The sequence below is a fragment of the Heterodontus francisci genome, chromosome 36 (assembly GCF_036365525.1).
Source record: "Heterodontus francisci isolate sHetFra1 chromosome 36, sHetFra1.hap1, whole genome shotgun sequence".
In the NCBI taxonomy this organism is placed as follows: Eukaryota; Metazoa; Chordata; class Chondrichthyes; order Heterodontiformes; family Heterodontidae; genus Heterodontus; species Heterodontus francisci.
The window spans coordinates 10,443,125-10,461,386 of NC_090406.1; the positions used below are offsets into that span (position 1 = coordinate 10,443,125).

Here is an 18,262-nt window from a genome sequence, read left to right on the forward strand (position 1 = left end):
TGACAGTTAGGATACAGGCAGCAAAAGTTTGGCTGTGCTCAAGTTTTGGGAGGGTGGAAGATGGGAGGTGGGCGAGAAGGGCTTTGGAATAGTTGAGTCTGGAGGTACAAAGGCTTGGTTGAGGGTTTCAGCAGCAGATGATCTGAGGCAGGGCAGAAACTTGTAATGTTACGGAGGTGGAAGTAGGCGATTTAAAGATTTTTCTCCAGCACACCAACAAAAAAAATCACTCCGCCCAGACTTTATTCATATAAAATGTGAGTTATTACTTCCACTGATCAATGTATCAGTAACATTTATAATAACAATAGAAATAGGATTGATACCAAATGGGGAAATAAGGAGATTAGAAGATTTTTTCCACACATAGGTTCATTAGAATGTGGAACACTATCGCAAGTGATTATTTATTCAGTCGCGATTAGATAAACACTTGAAAAAAAATAAGGTTTTAGCAAAAGAGAGAAATGGGATTGGGTTAGGTAGCTGCAGCATGGAATACAGAACAGTCTCTTTTAATATGCTGTAATTCCTATGTGGAAGAAACTGGGTGTCAGATACAGTTTGAATGCACAGAACCATTAAAAGCAAGAGATTTGAAAATGGTGAGGACGGTTAAAAAAGGCCATTCACAATTGCCAAGAAGCTATTAATCAAACATAGGGCACACTCCAGTGAGTGACTGCCTAACAATCCTTGACAAATATAGTGTTGTATATAACAGGAGAAAAGGTTTGAAGTGAACAGGGAAACAAGATCCTTTGTAAAAAGCCAAAACACCAGGAGTTATGCAACAGTAAAATGGTATTCATGTTGGAATCTTGGCAAGGTTGCCAGTTTTATGTTGCTTGAATAGTACCAGCTGCCTAATTTACAGCACTGACAATCAGTGTAGCAGCTGCATGGGTGTCATTTATGTACAATGTGCAGAGGCGTATGTCGGGTGCTGCAGGCATGCACATTATAGATGCTGTGCACATGCATAAATGGCATTGCTTGTAGGCAGGGTTTAGGAATTGGGTCTAATTTGTACTGGGAGCAATTTATAATCCAGACTTTCACAAGCCAATGCTACATAAGACTAGTAAATCTGCCTGTGGCATTGCCATACTGTAGGTATTTTTGATAGATAAAAGACAGAGACAGATCAGGGAGCAGTACTAATTGGATAGCTCTTACAACACTGACTTGGTACTACCCTATGTGATCGCCCCCGGTCTGACATAACTGAGCGAATATTTTGCTTTTTAACGCTCCTGTGCAGTGCCTGGGGACGTTTTTTTATGTTAAAGGTGCTATCTAAATACAAGTTGTTGTTGAAAAGAGTACTTGTTCTTTCTTACCCAATTTCTTATCCATTCCCATGGTTTACTCTGAATCCTCGCAGCTTTTCGATTAATTAATAGACTTTCATTTGGAACTCTGCCTAAAAGCCTTTTGGACGTCCATCTTTTCCACAATATAAAGCTTGGCTGCATTTGCTGACAATGCAACCACTAGGTGGCACAGTACTGGCACATGCGCAAATGCAGCCTCATCCACTGAAACGTCACTGTCTGTGACGTCTCTGGGGCTGCCAGTAATATAGATGGCTCTGCTCAATTTGCCACAAAAAGTAAATGCAGCCTTAAATCCAAGCCCCACAGTGGCTGTGATCGCTGCCTCCCTCCCACCCCAACAGTATCTGTGTTAGTACAGAACCAAATAATCTCATCTTTCAATTCGCTCTTTGTATGATGCTTATTATTCTAAAATATTGGTTTTAAAAATAGATTCATGTGGCTTTATTCTCTTGCACAATTCCAGCAGTGCAAATGGATTCTGGACTATAATTCAGATAGAATCCATTGCACTTCTCTTCGCCGCTCCTTCCCGCGCTCATCAGCTCGCCGTTCCTCCCCCTCAGCCACTCGCTCCTGCTCTCGCTGCTCCCCCAGCTCGGCCGCTCTCTCCCCGCTCCCCACTCCTGATGGCAGCTCGCTCCACGCCTCGCCATTTCCCTCTTCTTGGGCACTGGCCCCTGCATCGCCCTGTCACCCTTGGCCGCTTGCTCCCCAGCTTACCATTTTGGCAGCTCGTTCCCTGCAAACACCCCCCCCCTTCCCCCCTCCCACACCCCCCGCTGTTCCTTCGGACGGTGCCGAAAAGGGCAGCAACGAGGGAAGGTGTGAATGGCTGATGGAAGGTGGCATGGAGTGAAAGGCCGATGGGGCAAGTGGGGAGAGTGAGCGGCTGAGGGATGTCAGTGGCGAGGGGGGAAGCGAATGGCCCTGTTCCGGCACGTGATGACGTTTTAGAGCGCACGCGTGAGTTGGTGCTGGCATAGGCTGCGCGTGCACAACACCACACTGGCAGGAAGACACCGTTCTGTGCAGGTGCACAGCTGGGAAGGCACTGATGATGTTGGTCACTTTGATAAAGCTTCCCATAGTCCACTTGAGGTGTCACTTTCTCAAAGCATTTGAAGAGGTTGGTCTGGTCAGGTAGGGTCTTTGTCTTTTTAATCTTTGTTGTCCGCTGTTAATTGGCTTATTGTTGTAGTCTAATCTTCATGTTGACTTGTGATAATTGATTCCATTATTTTACATAGTTCAAAAGCTAAATGCTGCAGATGCTGGAAATCTGAAATAAAAACAGAAAATGCTGGAAATACTCAGCAGGTCTGGCAGCATCTGTGGAGAGAGAAACAGTTAATTATTTTATTCATTCTTGGGATGTGGGCATCGCTGACAAAGCCAGCATTTCTTACTAATTGCCCTTGAGAAGGTGGTGGTGAGCTGCCTTCTTGAACCGCTGCAGTCCATGTGGGGTAGGGACACCCACAGTGCTGTTAGGGAGGGAGTTCCAGGATTTTGACCCAGCGACAGTGAAGGAACGGTGATATAGTTCCAAGTCAGGATGGTGTGTGGCTTGGAGGGGATGTTGCAGCTAGTGGTGTTCTGCTGAAAGGTTAACATTGTTTCCGTCTCCACAGAGGTTGCCAGACCTAATGGGTCTGTAGTTTCCTGGATCTGTTTTGTCAGCTTTTTTGAATACATAGTCAAATCTCTGGTACCTGCTCAGTGTCCAATGTCTCCTGTAAGATTTAGGTTCGGAGTCACAGATACCCAAAGGAGGTTGAAAACTCATAAGTAATTTTAAAGTAGTTTATTAAGAAGCAATAGTTTAAATATAATGAATATTAAGAAGTAGCAGTTTAAAGACAATGATGCATATGTTAAATAGACAGAAGAAATATACAACCCTGAAAGATGATTTTGCAGCCGATCTCTGCAGCTGGAAGGGTAATCTTTTCTCTCACTCGCTCCCCCTGTCCTTTCGCCTCCTCCAGTTAGCTGAGGTGTCAGGAAGTTAACTTCTGCCAGATGAGGGCTGTAGTCCCTGCCCCTCTGAGCATCCATTGATATACCTTATTTTTGGGGGCTGGTAGCTCACCCTATGTCAATCACTTGTTCGAACCCTTCTAACCAATGAATAGAGGACAGGTAATTTTTTGTGATTGTCTACTCGAGGTGTCAGGGGTGGTCACCTCTGCCCCCCTAAATCTCCTTTCACCTTATCTCCTGCTTTGTATCATTTGTAAACTTCTGCCAGTCACTTGTCTAGAGAGGATGCGAGACTCCATTTTTATCAGCTTTAGGAAAATCTTATTTCAGAGCTTGTGTTAGAGTTATGTCCTTGGCAGAGATAGCAGGCCTATGCTTTCCTGGCTGTCTGCTATAGAATCTTTCTTAGTAAGAAGGAGAGAGAACTATTTCTATAAGAATTCTGTTATTAAAGGCCCCATTTCTTATACTCATAATGATTGTGAATATTTCACCAATCTCTTGCCTTACCTTTCTCAGCATTCTGAAACAAATACTATGGGCTGGATTCTATAGAGGCCTTGAAGTCAGGATCTGTGGCGGAGGTGGGGGAGCATGAAGATGGCCCAGGGTGAGGCCCACCATGGACCTCGCTGCCAGCAGGGCCCGGCCCGATATTACTGGCAACGGCGATGCCTCGTGGCGGTCCCCCCTCCCCGCTGCTTGGCGACAGGACCACCATTTAAATATTTAAATCATCTGAATTAATGAGACTCCCATCTCCTCCTGAAGAACCGCTGTGATCTTCACTTGGGCGGCCGGCACTGCTGCGCCTTTGGATCTCCGTCCGGGGAAACGAAGTGCAACACTGGTGGGGAGGGGGAGGAGGTTAAGTTCCTGAGTACGGGGGGTTGGGGGGGAATGGAGTGAAATGAACGTCATGGGTGTAGGGGATGGTGGGAAGGGTTGTAGTTGAAAGTTTGTGCAGTTTGGGCGAAAGGTTAGATAGTGAAGGTAAGTGTTTTTGGGGGCGGGAAGGGCAAAAAATAAATGTAATTGATATTGGGTGGGTGGGAGAGGGGCAATAGAAATCTATTTATTTATTTTAATTCAACTTCCTTTTAAATATTTAAATATCCCGGTAGAGCTGACAGCCCTTTTAAAAATGGCGTCAGAGCCTGCGAACAGGCAGCTGACGCCATTGCCGGGGACGGACAGCCCGCCGCCTCCCCGTGATTGGGGAGGGATGGCCCGCCCGGCTATTTAAATGAGCCGCCACTCCCGAAATGGCGGCGGCTCTTTGGTGTGCGGCCCAATTTTTGGCAGCGGGCTTGTATAGAATTCAGCCCTATCTCTTGAACCCAAAGTAACCCATCTAGGACTGGCATCTCATTTATAGTATAGTCTTTGATTTTATTTGGGATATCTTTGTTTGTGGAGGGCACATTGCTCTTGTCTTCCCTTGTCAATACCTGATGGAAATATTCATTCAGAATATTTACTATTTTATGCTTGTCCTCAGTATCAACTCCATCTGCATCCCAAAACCAAGGGGCTAGATTTAGACTAAGAGGTAGGATGTTTGGAGGGGATTCGAGGGGACATTTTTTTCATCCAGAGTGGGGGGGGGGGGGGGGGTTGAGGATCTGGATCTCACTACCTGAAATCCTCATAACATTTAAAAAGTTCTTGGTTATGCACTTGAAGTGCTGTATCCTATAAGGCCACAGATCAAGAGCCTGAAATTGGGATTAGGCTGCCGGCGCGGATTCGATGGGCTGAATGGCCTCCTGCTGTGCTGTAAATTTCTATGATTCTGTGATTTTGCAGTGCACTCTTGTTTGACTGCCAACTGGCTATTGTAATTTTATTATCGCCACGCTCAGCTTCAGCCATTGTGCCTTTCTCCAAGTCTGTCTTTGCCTCTCTGATCGCCTTGTCAATGTGTTTCTGCAGTTTCTTGTACTCATGCCAATGGACCCCTTCGCCCTGCGATACTTGCCAAGGCTCGTTGGCCAGGCTGCAGGTGGCGTAACAGAGAGCTGGAGGATTGTATCTCGCACAAGATTACTCCTTCAGAAGACAAGGTGGAGGCAGGAATATTACGAACATTTAGGGCAATAAGCCGAACACCTCATTGGCTAAAGAGCTGCCACACATGGGAGTAATTCTCTGTACTGCTCATCACTAGTGCCACCAACCGATAATTTTCAGTGGATGATATCAGCAGGCAAAAAACAAAGATTACCGCCTGGTGGCGTCCTGAGCTCCATGTGTATGAATCTCAGTCTATCATTCGGACAAAAACGGCTAAAAGTTGATGAGCATGTGACATAAATCACAGACAAATATTGTAATAAATCAAACAGTAGCTCCAGCTGGAGCCCCTGTAAAAAACACTGTTATCATCGAATGTAAAAGGGGACCTGTATTTGTAGCTCCTGGAAATATTTGAAAGTACTTCATATAGAATTATGGTTGCCAACTGTGGTTGGACATATTCCTGGAGGTTTTATCACATGACTGCCCAGCCCAGATAAACAGCTTTTTTTTTTTATCCTTCTCCAATATCTTTGCAACCAAGAAAGCAAAAGGAAAGATTACGCAGAATATTTTTTTAATGCTCCTGTGACTTTTCTCTTGAAGTTTGCTCGCAGCAGTGTCCTGGAGATTAATAATTCCCGGAGACTCCAGACCAATCCTGGAGAGTTGGCAACCCCATAAAGAATAAGCTGCTTTGAAGAGCAGTGGCCAATCTTGGCAGCCGGTTTGTGCACAGTGAGATCCCACCCACAGCAATAAATGGCGTGGGGGGGGGTGGGGGTTGCAGCCCCTGGATCGGCCGTCCAATTAAGGACGGCGGGTGGGTTCCTGAGGCTGCTGGTCCAATCAGAAGGTCTGCTGCCTTGGAAGGATGGTAGCTCCATGGGTGTTGCCACTGCAGAGTGGGATCAAGAGGCCGCTGCCATCTTGAGGCGCCCTCTGGAGATGTTAGAATGAAAAAAAATAAACTCTGGCCACAGCTGCTGGGCCACCCCTGTGGAGATGGAGGGAGTAGAACAGGAGACCTGGTGGCACCGTCCCCCGCCCCCCCCCCCCCCCTCAAGCCCCAGGCCAGCCCTGGCACGCTGCCTCCAGGCACCTGCCGGGGTTTGGCTCTCAGAGGGGGTGGGGGGGCCCGCCCCGCCCACCTCCGCGAAGATCGACCGGAGACGGGAATGCATCAGCCTGCTGACCTGACGCTAATATTTCTGACTTCCTTCCCAGTCCCGCCTCCGAGGCCACCCCCACCGCCGGACTGGGAATATTCCGCCCAATGTTTTGGGGATTGACCAGGGCAACGGGGGAGAATGGGGAAAGAGAAGGGTGGAACGCCAGGAGAGGTCAAATGAGAAAAGGGATGATGGTGCAAGGCAAAAAGATGTTGTGGCGTAACAAGTCATGGAAGAAAAGATGGGTCTAGAGGAGGTGTAAATTAGATATTTTGAGATTATTGTTAAAACCCAATTTTGAGGCAGAATCGCAGAACCTTTACTCTGGTCTAATATGTTCTAAAGTCGGACACTTGGATAGGCAAATATTCCAATTCTCCAGCACTGATCCTCCCTCATCTTGGGAGCAAAGACATTCACTGGCATAACTGATGAGCTTTGGTTTTGCTAATTGGAAAAGGAATTGGATAAATTCTTGAAAACGAAACAATTGCTAAGGGGGAGAGAGCAGAGGCAGGGAGTGGGACTAACTCGCTTGCTTTTTCCGTAGAGCTGGCTAAGGCATGATGGGCTGAATGGCCTTCTGTGCTGTATGATTCTATGAATATCACGTTTAATGCTGGTAAAATGGCACCGCAGAGGAAAAAAAATCAAGTTAAAATTTAATTGTCGTTTGCCTCCGCAGCTGATGCAGCAACAAGCAGCAATTATGGCAGCCACCACGCACACTGGATACTTGAACCCGACCGCAGCCTTTCCCACGGCACAGATGCATCACATGGCGGCGATCAACCTGAACGGCCTGGCAGCCGCGCCACTCACACCCACTTCAGGTGAGGTGTCCTGCTTACCCCGCTCGGAGATATACCCGCGGGCACAGGCAGATCTTGACATTAGTTTACCCAGCCTAAGCCCATCCATTCCCTTACCTTTCAGGGCAAGTACGTAAAAGAATGGTCAGGAGACGGGTAGAGGACTATCAGCTTTTGTAGACTTGAAAAAGCACGTCTACGGGGGCAAAAGTGAGGGTGGGGGGGTGGGGGGAGAGTCGGGCTAATTGGCTCCCGCTTTTCAAAGAGCTGGCGCAGGCGTGATGGGCTGAATGGCCTCCTTCTGTGGTAACCAAGTTGGGAAGAGAGATTCTGAAACTCACGCTACTGGGCAACCTTCAGGTCAGAGCTTTTAACTACTCTGTAAATTTAACACGTGCTGTATGATTTGATCTATGACAGGGGTCTGAATAGTGAGGGGCGGCAGGTTATTTGTAACATGCTGTCCACCCTTACTGCCAACTTGAGCAAGTGGGCCTTCTTGCAGATGTCCGCACACCCCGGGACCAATTTACAGGACTGGTCAGTCGTTCCGAAAATCGTGGCGCGACACTGAACCATCCCCGTTCCTGCTCCCGCCATTTTCCTGGGGACCTTCCCCAAGGCGGCCTGAGCACCTGCCTGTCTCCAGCGGGAAGCTATTTATATTATGCAAATTGGTGTCCTACACAAGAAGCCTGACACAATTCCGAGGTACTGCTGGGCAAAACGTACCAACAACAGCACCTTGCATTTATATGGTGCCTTTAACATAGCAAAACATACAAAGGTGCTTCACAGGAGCGACTATCGGACATATTGTGACTGGGCGCAGAGCAGCCTAACCAGCAGTCCGTAAAGGACTGTTGGGATATCCACGCCCCACCCTCCACAATTGTCTCCCCATTTTCCAATATCAGACTATCAGCTTGGACCTTGCCCTGTGCTCCCCCCCCCCCCCCCCCCCCCACCACCCACCCACCCGACCCTCCTTTCCCCCACCACTGAGCTGTCTGTGAGCACTGGGTGGAGGTCAGAGGTCATGTGGTGAATCCTCCAGGAATCGTCCAACCAGAGTTGGTTACGCTATGCGGGAACTGGGAGATACAGGGTTAAAAAAAAAAAGTGAACGTTGTGAAGGCTCTTGGAAGGGGTATAGGGATAGTGCGAGAAAATGGCGTTGAAGATCAGCCATGTTTGAATGGCGGTGCAGGCTGGAGGGGCCGAATGGCCTCTTGCTGCTCCTATTTCCTATGGTCCTATGTTTCTACTTTTCAGGGTTGTCCTCCCCTCCTGGAATTGCTGCTCCTGCTGTGCCTAGTATTGTCTCTCCGATAGGAGTCAATGGCTACGCTGGACTTACTGCCCAACACAACGGCCACCCTACAGTCGAAGCTGTCTACACCAACGGCATTCACCCCTACCCAGGTACGTGCAGTCTTCACTGGGATATCAATACAAATCTTTGCCCTCATATTTCACGTGAGCAAAATGATTGCTTTGTGCAGTGAAGTAGCTTCGCTGAGTAGAACCATAGCATATAAAATAACTAAATCAAACAGCTGTGTAGCCTACCTTAAAAATGCATGGTAATATAAGATATGTCAATGAAAAATGTAGCTGTCTGTGAATTTTTATTGGATGAGACATTGTCCAAACACTGATTGCAGAAGATAAATGACTTTATGACAACCAGGGGCATACACTAATCTATCTCTTCATCTTTTTATCTCCTTCATCTTCATTCTCATTCTCCTTTATTTTACTTTCTTCCCCTTCCCTTTTGGCCACTGCTTTCTCATTCTTTGCCCTTGCTTTCTCCCTTTCATTACTTCTCCATTTCTTTCTTCACTGTAATTCACCTGTGTTTTCTTTCTTATTCTTCCAATATCTTTCCTGATGAAAACTCTTTCCTCCTTCCGTGCGCTAAATGACTCTGTGGCTTTTGGGTTTAAAATTCCTGTAATCTGTTTCTCTGCTTTCTTTGTGAATTATTCGCTCTGTCTCTCTTTTTCTCTCATTCCCGCTTTCCCTCTTTTTTGGGCTCTCTTTTCTTTCTCCTCTTTTCTCTCTCTCCCTTTATCACACACTCCTCTTTCACTCACTTTCTTTCACTCTCTCCCTTGCTTTCCTCTCTTTTTCGCTTTCTTTCTCTCTCTGGCGTGCTCTGATATCTCCTATTCTCCATGATTTCTTCCTTGCGTTTGATCTTTCCTTTTACTTTCACCTGATTTCCCCTTTTCTCTATTCCACAATTTGTTTCCACTTTTCTATTATTAACTTCTCCTGCATCCTACAATCTCTTCACCTCCTGTCTCCTGCCATCTTTTCTCTCCTGGATCTCACCTTCTCTCCATCTCTCCCTTCTCCCACCATCTCGCTATCATTCCCATCTTCTACTTTTTCTCCATCTCTCCCATCCTCTACTTTCTCTCCATCTCTTGTCCCTAACCTTCTCTTGAATCCCACCTTCTCTCCATCTTTCCTGTCTCCCACCTTCTCTCTATTTCTCTCGGATCTCACCTTTTCTCCATCTCTCCCTTCTCCCACCTTCTCTCAACCTCTCCCATTTCCCACCTTCTCTCCATCTTTCCCATCTCCTACCTTCTTTCCTTCTCTCCCATCTTCTACCTTCTCTCCATCTCTATCATCCCCAACCTTCTGTCCATTTCTCCCGTCTCCCACCTTCTGTCCATCTCTCCCTCCTCCCACCTTCTCTCCATCTCTCCCATCTTCTACCTTCTCTCCATCTCTCTCATCCCACCTTCTCTCCATCTCTCCCGGATCTCACCTTATCTCCATCTCTCATCTTCTCCCTTTTCTCTATCCCTCTCATCCCCAACCTTCTGTCCATCTTTCCCGTCTCCCACCTTCTCTCCATCTCTCCCGTCTCATTTCTAGCACAAAGTCCTTCTGCAGCTGATGCCTTGCAGCAGGCTTTCACTGGGGTTCAGCAGTACACAGGTGACTCCATTTATATTATTTGTTTGCTTGTATATTTTGAAATCAGTACAATGTTTTCGAGAAAACTCGCTACCCATTTGGAATATTATTCACCTTGAAAGAGTTACATTCATTCAATATGTGAGCTTTGAGAAAATATTCAACCATCAAAACGAAACTTCTCCATCCATAAGTACTTTTGACATTTAAATTCATGTCCCTTATGCACTGCTTCTTTTAAAATCTGCCACCTTTAGTTTTAGGGGAATGCATGGAGACAGGGAAACGGGAGTGCAAATTGGCTGCAGTGATGAAGATTCACTTTCTAAACTGTTCAAGCGTGATGGGGATGCAGAATCAAAGCATGGAGAGGGTGGGGAAGCATTGTGATTAAATCTTCCTGCAAGGATGATCTGCTATTAAGTATTATATTTCAAAAACAAAAATGTCTTTTAAAGGTTAGACAGTGACTGGCAGGGATAAGCATGGGCAGGTTACTCACACTTTCTTTTTCATGTTTCTTTTTATGAAAAGCCATGTATCCGACAGCGATTGCCCAGATCAGTCAAGCATTTCCACAGCCACCTCCTGTCATAACACAACAGAGAGAAGGTGAGTTAAAGCAACAAATATCCTAGGCAGGGACGCCCTCGAACCTTACCTTCCTCATCAACGACTCAAGTCCGCCACAAACACCCTCAATCAGTCCCACATCAGGTATGGCTCGGGCGCCACTTCTTGAAGGATTATCAACAACTATAACAGCAACTTGCATTTAGATAGCGCCTTTAATATAGTACAACATCCCAGTGGCTTCACAGGAGTGTTACTAAACGATACTTGACACCGAGCCACACAATAGGGCAAATGACCGAAAGCTTGGTCAAGGAGTGAGGTTTTTAGGAGCATCTTGAAGAAGGAAGAGAGGTGGAGAGGTGGAGAACTTTAGGAAGGGAATTCCAGAGCTTAAGACCTCAGCAGCTGAAGGTGCGGCCACCAAAGGTGGAGTGAAGAAAATCGGGGATGTGCAAAGAGGCATTGAGGGATGAGTTTCAATGAGTACCCTGGTAACCTAACTCTCCAATTGAAGCCCATCCCTGTAGTGCCTTTGAGTAAAGATGTGCTTCCTAATATTTATTTTAAATGCACTTTGCATTTTGTACTGACCCTTCTCTTGGATTGAAGTCACATTCCAGGTTTATTTGTCTGCACTCTTTACCAGTTTTTAAATTTCAATGAGGTTCTGCCTTAACCTCCTCTTTCTGAACTGCAGGGTTTGGGTTCCTTTAAGCTGTCTTCAAAGCTCATCCCTTTCCACTGGGTCAGTCCTGTTCTCAGCAGCCTCTCCAGTGCATACATATGTTTTTTCTCTGCTGATGTCTCCTTTATCTTCCCTCATCCAGGGCCAGAGGGCTGCAATCTTTTCATTTACCACCTGCCGCAGGAGTTTGGAGACAGTGAGCTCATGCAGATGTTCCTGCCCTTTGGGTCCGTGATCTCGTCAAAGGTTTTCATGGACCGTGCCACCAATCAGAGTAAATGCTTTGGTGAGTCTGGCTGGCGGCTCGGGAGGTGCGAACTGTACAATGTCAGGTTTTCTTTTGGTGTCAGTGTGGTTCTTAAAGGGACACTTACGATCTGTAGAAGTCGGATAGGATCAGAGAAATTCCTGTGCACCTGGAATGGCCAGTATTAGGAGTGAAATCAGCAGAACATTTATTCACACAAAGGGCCATGGAAATTTGGAATTCCCTTCCACCACCCACCACCCCCGCACCCCCCCCCCCAAAAAGGTTGTGGATGTTGCGGGTCAATTGAAGCTTTGAAGATTGAGGTCAATAGATATTTGTTAGATAAGGGTATCGAGGGAAAGGGAACAAAGGTGGGAAAATGGAGCTGAGGTGGTGCATCAACCATGATCTAACAGAGTGATGGAACGGGTGGGGGAGGGGTTTGAATGACCCCTCAGTGCATCTGGAGGATGGACCAATGGCAGGAACATGAAGGGTGAGGCTGTTTGATGCAGGACCTCCGGGAATAACACCCAAGCAGAGTTGGGAACCTTAACTGATTGCATACACAATGCAGCTGAACTGTCCCACGTTCTTTATTCCCTAAAAATGGGAGAACATATTTTAGAAAGTTGAGAGAAATAAGGGGTGCCGCTGATATTTTGAGGCAGGTTTATTCCCTTTCAAGTGATCAGATCCCCTGCCAACATCTGTTTTAGTCCTCATCCCAGCCAGTTGCATCCATGCAGCTTCTTTGAGTTGGTATTAACAGTTCACAGTGATATCGCCAACTGTCACCCTGTTGTTTTATAGGAGATTGATTCGCTAGCTAACTTCCTTCACTCCTGGGAGCTATTTTGGCATTTGCCAGAATCGAAGCAAACATGGCCATACTGGATTTGGGAAATAAAAAATGAAAGACTTGCATTTATATAGCGCCTTTCACTGTACAACCGCACAGCTAATGAAGTACTTTTTTTAAAGTGTAGTCACTGTTGCAATGTTGGAAACGTGGCAGCCAATCTGTGCACGTACAAACATAAGAACTAGGAGCAGGAGTAGGCCATTCAGCCCCACGAGACTGCTCCGCCATTCTATAAGGTCACGGCTGATCTGTTTGTGGACACAACTCCACTTTCCGGCCTATCCCTGATGCCCTTTGAGTTCCTTGTTTGTCAAGAATCTGTATACCTCCGCCTTAAAAACATTCAATGACCCTGTCTCTACCGCTGTCTGGGGAAGAGATCTCCACAGACCCACAACCCTCTGTGAGAAAAAATGTCTCCTCACCCCTTAAATGGCAACCCCATATTTTTAAACGGTGCCCTCTTGTTTTAGTCTCTCCCACTAGGAGAAACATCCTTTCAACATTCACCCTGACAAGTCCCCGCAGAATCTTATATGTTTCAATAAAATCACCTCTCATCTTTCTAAACTCCAATGAATACAGATCCAACCTGTCCAGCCTTCCCTCATAAGACAAACCTCTCATCGCAGGAATCAGTTGAGTGAACCTTCTATGAACTGCTTCCAATGCAATTATATCCTTTCTTAAGTAAGGAGATCAAAACTGTGCACAGTACAGTTCTGAGGAAGGATGTTCTTGCTATAGAGGGAGTGCAGCAAAGGTTTACCAGACTGATTCCTGGGATGGTGGGACTGACGTATGAGGAGAGATTTAGTCAGTTAGGATTATATTTGCTGGAGTACAGAAGAGTGAGGCGGGGGGGGGGGGGGAAATCTCATAGCAACCTATAAAATTCTAACAGGACTTGGCAGGGTAGATGCAGGAAGGATGTTCCCGATGGTGGGGGAGTCCAGAACCAGGGGTCATAGGTTTACCCCGTATCCTTAGACTTTCAGGACTGAGATGAGGAGAAATTTCTTCACCCAGAGAGTGGTGAGCCTGTGGCATTCGCTACCACAGAAAGCAGTTGAGGCCAAATGTTTTCAAGAAGGAGTTAGATATAGCTCTTGGGTCTAAAGGGATCAAAGGGTATGGGGCGAAAGCAGGAACACGTTACTGAGTTGGATGATCAGCCATGATCATAATGAATGGCGGAGCAGGCTCGAAGGGCCGAATGTCCTACTCCTGCTCCTATTGTCTATGTTTCTATGTTTACCAATGTGGTCTCACCAATGTCCTATACAATTGTGGCAAAATATCATATCTGTTTTTTGGTGATGCTTATTGAGAAATAAATATTGGAGGCAGGGTCATTTCCCTGCTTCTCTTCAACATAGTGCCAAGGGATCTTTACACCCACCTCAGAGGAAACAGGGCCTCAATTTAATGTCTCATCCGAAAGACAGCACCTCCAACAGTGCAGCATTCCCTCAGTACTACACTGGGGGACGTCAGCTGAGATCTTGTTTGCATAGGTCCCTGGAGTGGGATTTGAACACACGACCTTTGAAATCAGGCGAGTGCGAACATCTGAGCCATGGGAAAGTTGCTCCCAAAATAGCGAACGAATATTTAATTCTATCAGTTAGCCACAAATTAAAAAGTATAGGCTTTTAAAACCTGAATGGACGATGGACTGAATGGCCTCCTTCTCTACTGTATGATTCCATGATTACACCCAGTGCCTTTCCTTTCTGTCGCCTAATGACTACTGCTTGATCTGTCCCTCTCTCTCTGACTCATTCAACCTTGCTGAGGTCCTATAGGACCTCATATATATAAATGCAAGTTCTTTTCTTTCCTTTTTTTTAAACCACCAGACCTGTTGCCTTTGTCTTCGCCCTCTATTTCTTGGATAACGCCTTTGGTCACCTTCCCAAACTCACTTTATCCTCTTCCTTTATCTGTTGTTTGTCTTCCTGAAATGGTAGAAGAACATCACAGTGGCGCAGTGGTTAGCACCGCAGCCTCACAGCTCCAGTGACCCGGGTTCAATTCTGGGTACTGCCTGTGTGGAGTTTGCAAGTTCTCCCTGTGTCTGCGTGGGTTTTCTCCGGGTGCTCCGGTTTCCTCCCACAAGCCAAAAGACTTGCAGGTTGGTAGGTAAATTGGCCATTATAAATTGTCCCTAGTATAGGTAGGTGGTAGGGAAATATAGGGACAGGTGGGGATGTGGTAGGAATATGGAATTAGTGTAGGATTAGTATAAATGGGTGGTTGATGGTCGGCACAGACTTGGTGGGCCGAAGGGCCTTTTTCAGTGCTGTATCTCTGAATTAAACTAATACCTCCCCAGCCTGGGCGCCTCTTGATGCCACAGTGGGCAACGCTGCCACCCAGTGGCCCAGTGAGAAACTCAGTCTGTGCGTGCCCATTGCAGCTTGACGGATCTGAATATCAAACTGGGTGGAGCTCAGCATCCTTACTTAGTTTCCTGCCCATAATGTACGTATTTAAACAGTATGACTTTTATTGCAGTAACATAATAAAATAAGATTTAACTTTTGGAATGCTGTTCAGATTTTGCTTTTTCAATGTGGAAGTGATTTCTTGGTATATGTTTAAAGATTTAACGATTTATCAGAACAGGACCAAGGATGAGGGACTGGAGCAGCTGGAGTTGTTCTCCTTAGAGCAGAGAAGGTTAGGAGGAGATTTGAGATTTGATCGAGGTTGTTCAAAACCATGAACAGTTCTGATAGAGTAATTAAGGAGAAGGGTCGGTGTCCAGAGGATACAGATTTAAGGTGACTGACAAAAGAACCAGAGGTGACATGAGGAAAAATCTTTTTATGCCGTGAGTTGTTGTGATCTGGAGTGCGCTGCCTGAAAGGGTGGCGGAAGCAGATTCAACAGTAACACGCAGAAGAGACCCGGATAAATACCTGAATGGAAAAAATCTGCAGGGTTATGGGGAAAGAGCAGGGACGTGGGATTAATTGGATAGCTGTACTGGAGAGCTGGTACATGCACGATGGACTGAATGGCCTCCTTCTGTACTGTATTTTTTTAAATTAATTCATGGGATGTGGGCGTCACTTGCTAGGCCAGCATTTATTGCCCATCCCTAATTGCCCATGAGAAGGTGGTGGTGAGCTGCCTTCTTGAACCGCTGCAGTCCATTTGGGGTAGGTATACCCACAGTGCTGTTAGGAAGGGAGTTCCAGGATTTTGACCCAGCAACAGTGAAGGAACGGCGATATAGTTCCAAGTCAGGATGGTGTATGACTTGGAGGGGAACTTGCAGGTGGTGGTGTTCCCATGCATTTGCTGCCCTTGTCCTTCTAGTTGGTAGAGGTGATGGGTTTGGAAGGTGCTGTCTAAGGAGTCTTGGTGCATTGCTGCAGTGCATCTTGTAGATGGTACACACTGCTGCCACTGTGCGTCGGTGGTGGATTGAGTGAATGTGTAGATGGGGTGCCAATCAAGCGGGCTGCTTTGTCCTAGATGGTGTCGAGCTTCTTGAGTGTTGTTGGAGCTGCACCCATCCAGGCAAGTGGAGAGTATTCCATCACACTCCTGACTTGTGCCTTGGAGATGGTGGACAGGCTTTGGGGAGTCAGGAGGTGAGTTACTCGGCGCAGGATTCCTAGCCCCTGACCTGTTCGTGTAGCCACAGTATTTATATGGCTACTCCAGTTCAGTTTCTGGTCAATGGTAGCCCCTAGGATGTTGATAGTGGGGGATTCAGTGATGGTAATGCCGTTAAATGTCAAGATGTTTCTATGATTACACCCAGTGCCTTTCCTTTCTAGAATGAAGATGAGATATTCATTTTTTCCCCTTTTTAAGATATGTTTCTTTTCTTGCCTTCTGTTGGATGCCCTGTGTCATGTACATCTGTAACCAACTAAAGAAGGACTTATATTGATGTAGTGGCCTATCACATCTCTCAGAGCAATTCCAAAGCAGACCACAGATAATCAGTAACTTTGAAGTGCAGACTGCTCTTATTCAGGCAAATAAGCGGCCATTTTGTGCACAGCAAGATCCATCCAACAGTAATATTTTGTGATGGTGTTGATTGAGGGAGGAATGTTGGTCAAGACACCAGGAGAGTTCCCTGCTCTCAAATAGCTCCATGGGGTCTTTGGCCTCTACCTCAATAGGCAGACGGGGCTTTGGTTTCAAGTCCCATCCAAAAGGTTGGCAGTCTGTCAATACTGCACTTAAGTGTCAGCCGATTTTTATTGCCCAATTCCAGAGGAGTGAGGGCTTGAGCCCAAAGCTTTCTGACTCGGAGGCCAGTGTGCTAACAACTAAGCCAACTTGACAGAGTAGGAGGTTAGTGGTTTTCCTCCTATTTATTTTCCATCTGGTTTTCTTCCTCGTCTGACTTCCCTCTGGCTGTGCGTTAATGGGTCTCGGCAGACTTCCTGTTGCTTCCCCAAGTGGCCTCTGCTCATGTGTAAGCCTCGACAGTGAATGTCAACAGGCTGCTTGACTTTTTTCCAATCAGTCTTGGGATATCGGCATCGCTAACGAGGCTGGCATTTATTGCCCATCCCTAGTTGTCCTTGAGAAGGTGGTGGTGAGTTGCAGTCTGCATGGTGAAGGCACTGCTGCAGTGCGGCTAGGTAGGGAGTTCCAGGATTTTGACCTAGCGGTTGTGCAGAAATGGCAATATAAGTCCAAGTCGGGATGGTGTGTAACTTGGAGAGGAACATGGAGATGATGGTGTTCCCATGCATCTGCTGCCCTTGTTCTTCTGGTGGAGTCCGCAGGTTTGGAAGGTGCAGGACTGCAGAGAGCCTCACAACCAAATCCAACACAGTCCTTATCTGATGCCCACACGCATGCTTTGTAATAGAAGTCAGGGGCGGCTGATTAGGAACAGGAAACCTTTGCTGATTTTCTTTCATTTTGTACCCCAGGGGCATCAGACAATTGTAGGAACCCTACTATCCCCCAGGCTGAAAGCAACTAACTCAGTACAGCTATGGGATTGAAGTTGGCACCTACATAGTCTACAAACCCGCTGGCAAGTGCTTGACCTTATCCTAGTGCTTTCTTATGGCTGTGTGACTGAGACTAGGGACCCTTTAGTGAGAGGAAAAATATACTTTCAGCTCCAGTAATGCTTAGGACAAAATTGGGAGGAAAAAAAAACATTGGCCATCTCATGTAATGGGTTACCTCACCTTTTACACGTCTTAAAAACAATTTCTACCTTTTTATTTTTTGAAGGTTTTGTGAGTTTTGATAACCCCACTAGTGCCCAGGCTGCCATCCAGGCTATGAATGGTTTTCAGATTGGCATGAAGAGGTTAAAAGTCCAGTTAAAACGGCCAAAGGATACCAGTCGCCCATACTGACTGACTATGATTCAGGGCATGAATTTCTGATTTTCTAGGTAAGGCATCAGCTATTAACTTCTTATCTTCTATGTTCGCCTTGAAAGGTTTTCTAAGTCCATGGTTGATGTTTAACTTCTCTACCATAAAGTCAGAATAGTAGCAGGGTCATTTTACCGAGGCTGGGTACAGGATTTCATCTGTATTCTTACACACAATACATGTGGACATCTAGAACTCTCTCTGCCACCCCTCCCCCCCCCCCCCCCAAAAAAAAAAAC

General features: G+C 46.4%; 1 protein-coding gene across 8 annotated transcripts in view; it reads left to right on the top strand.

Annotated features, from left to right (window-relative positions):
• The window catches only part of LOC137351583 (CUGBP Elav-like family member 4), a 402,153-nt gene that overhangs the window by 375,665 nt on the left and 8,226 nt on the right, over positions 1–18,262 (top strand). For 6 of the 8 annotated variants that reach the window (XM_068016150.1, XM_068016151.1, XM_068016156.1 and 3 more), the window contains 6 exons: positions 7,203–7,350; positions 8,605–8,754; positions 10,228–10,290; positions 10,804–10,881; positions 11,673–11,816; positions 17,875–18,040. In XM_068016150.1, the coding sequence (XP_067872251.1) occupies positions 7,203–7,350; positions 8,605–8,754; positions 10,228–10,290; positions 10,804–10,881; positions 11,673–11,816; positions 17,875–18,002 (711 nt within the window). In that variant the 3' untranslated portion in view covers positions 18,003–18,040. The remainder of the gene's footprint in view (positions 1–7,202; positions 7,351–8,604; positions 8,755–10,227; positions 10,291–10,803; positions 10,882–11,672; positions 11,817–17,874; positions 18,041–18,262) is intronic. The other 2 variants (XM_068016155.1, XM_068016152.1) reach the window with 2 other exon arrangements.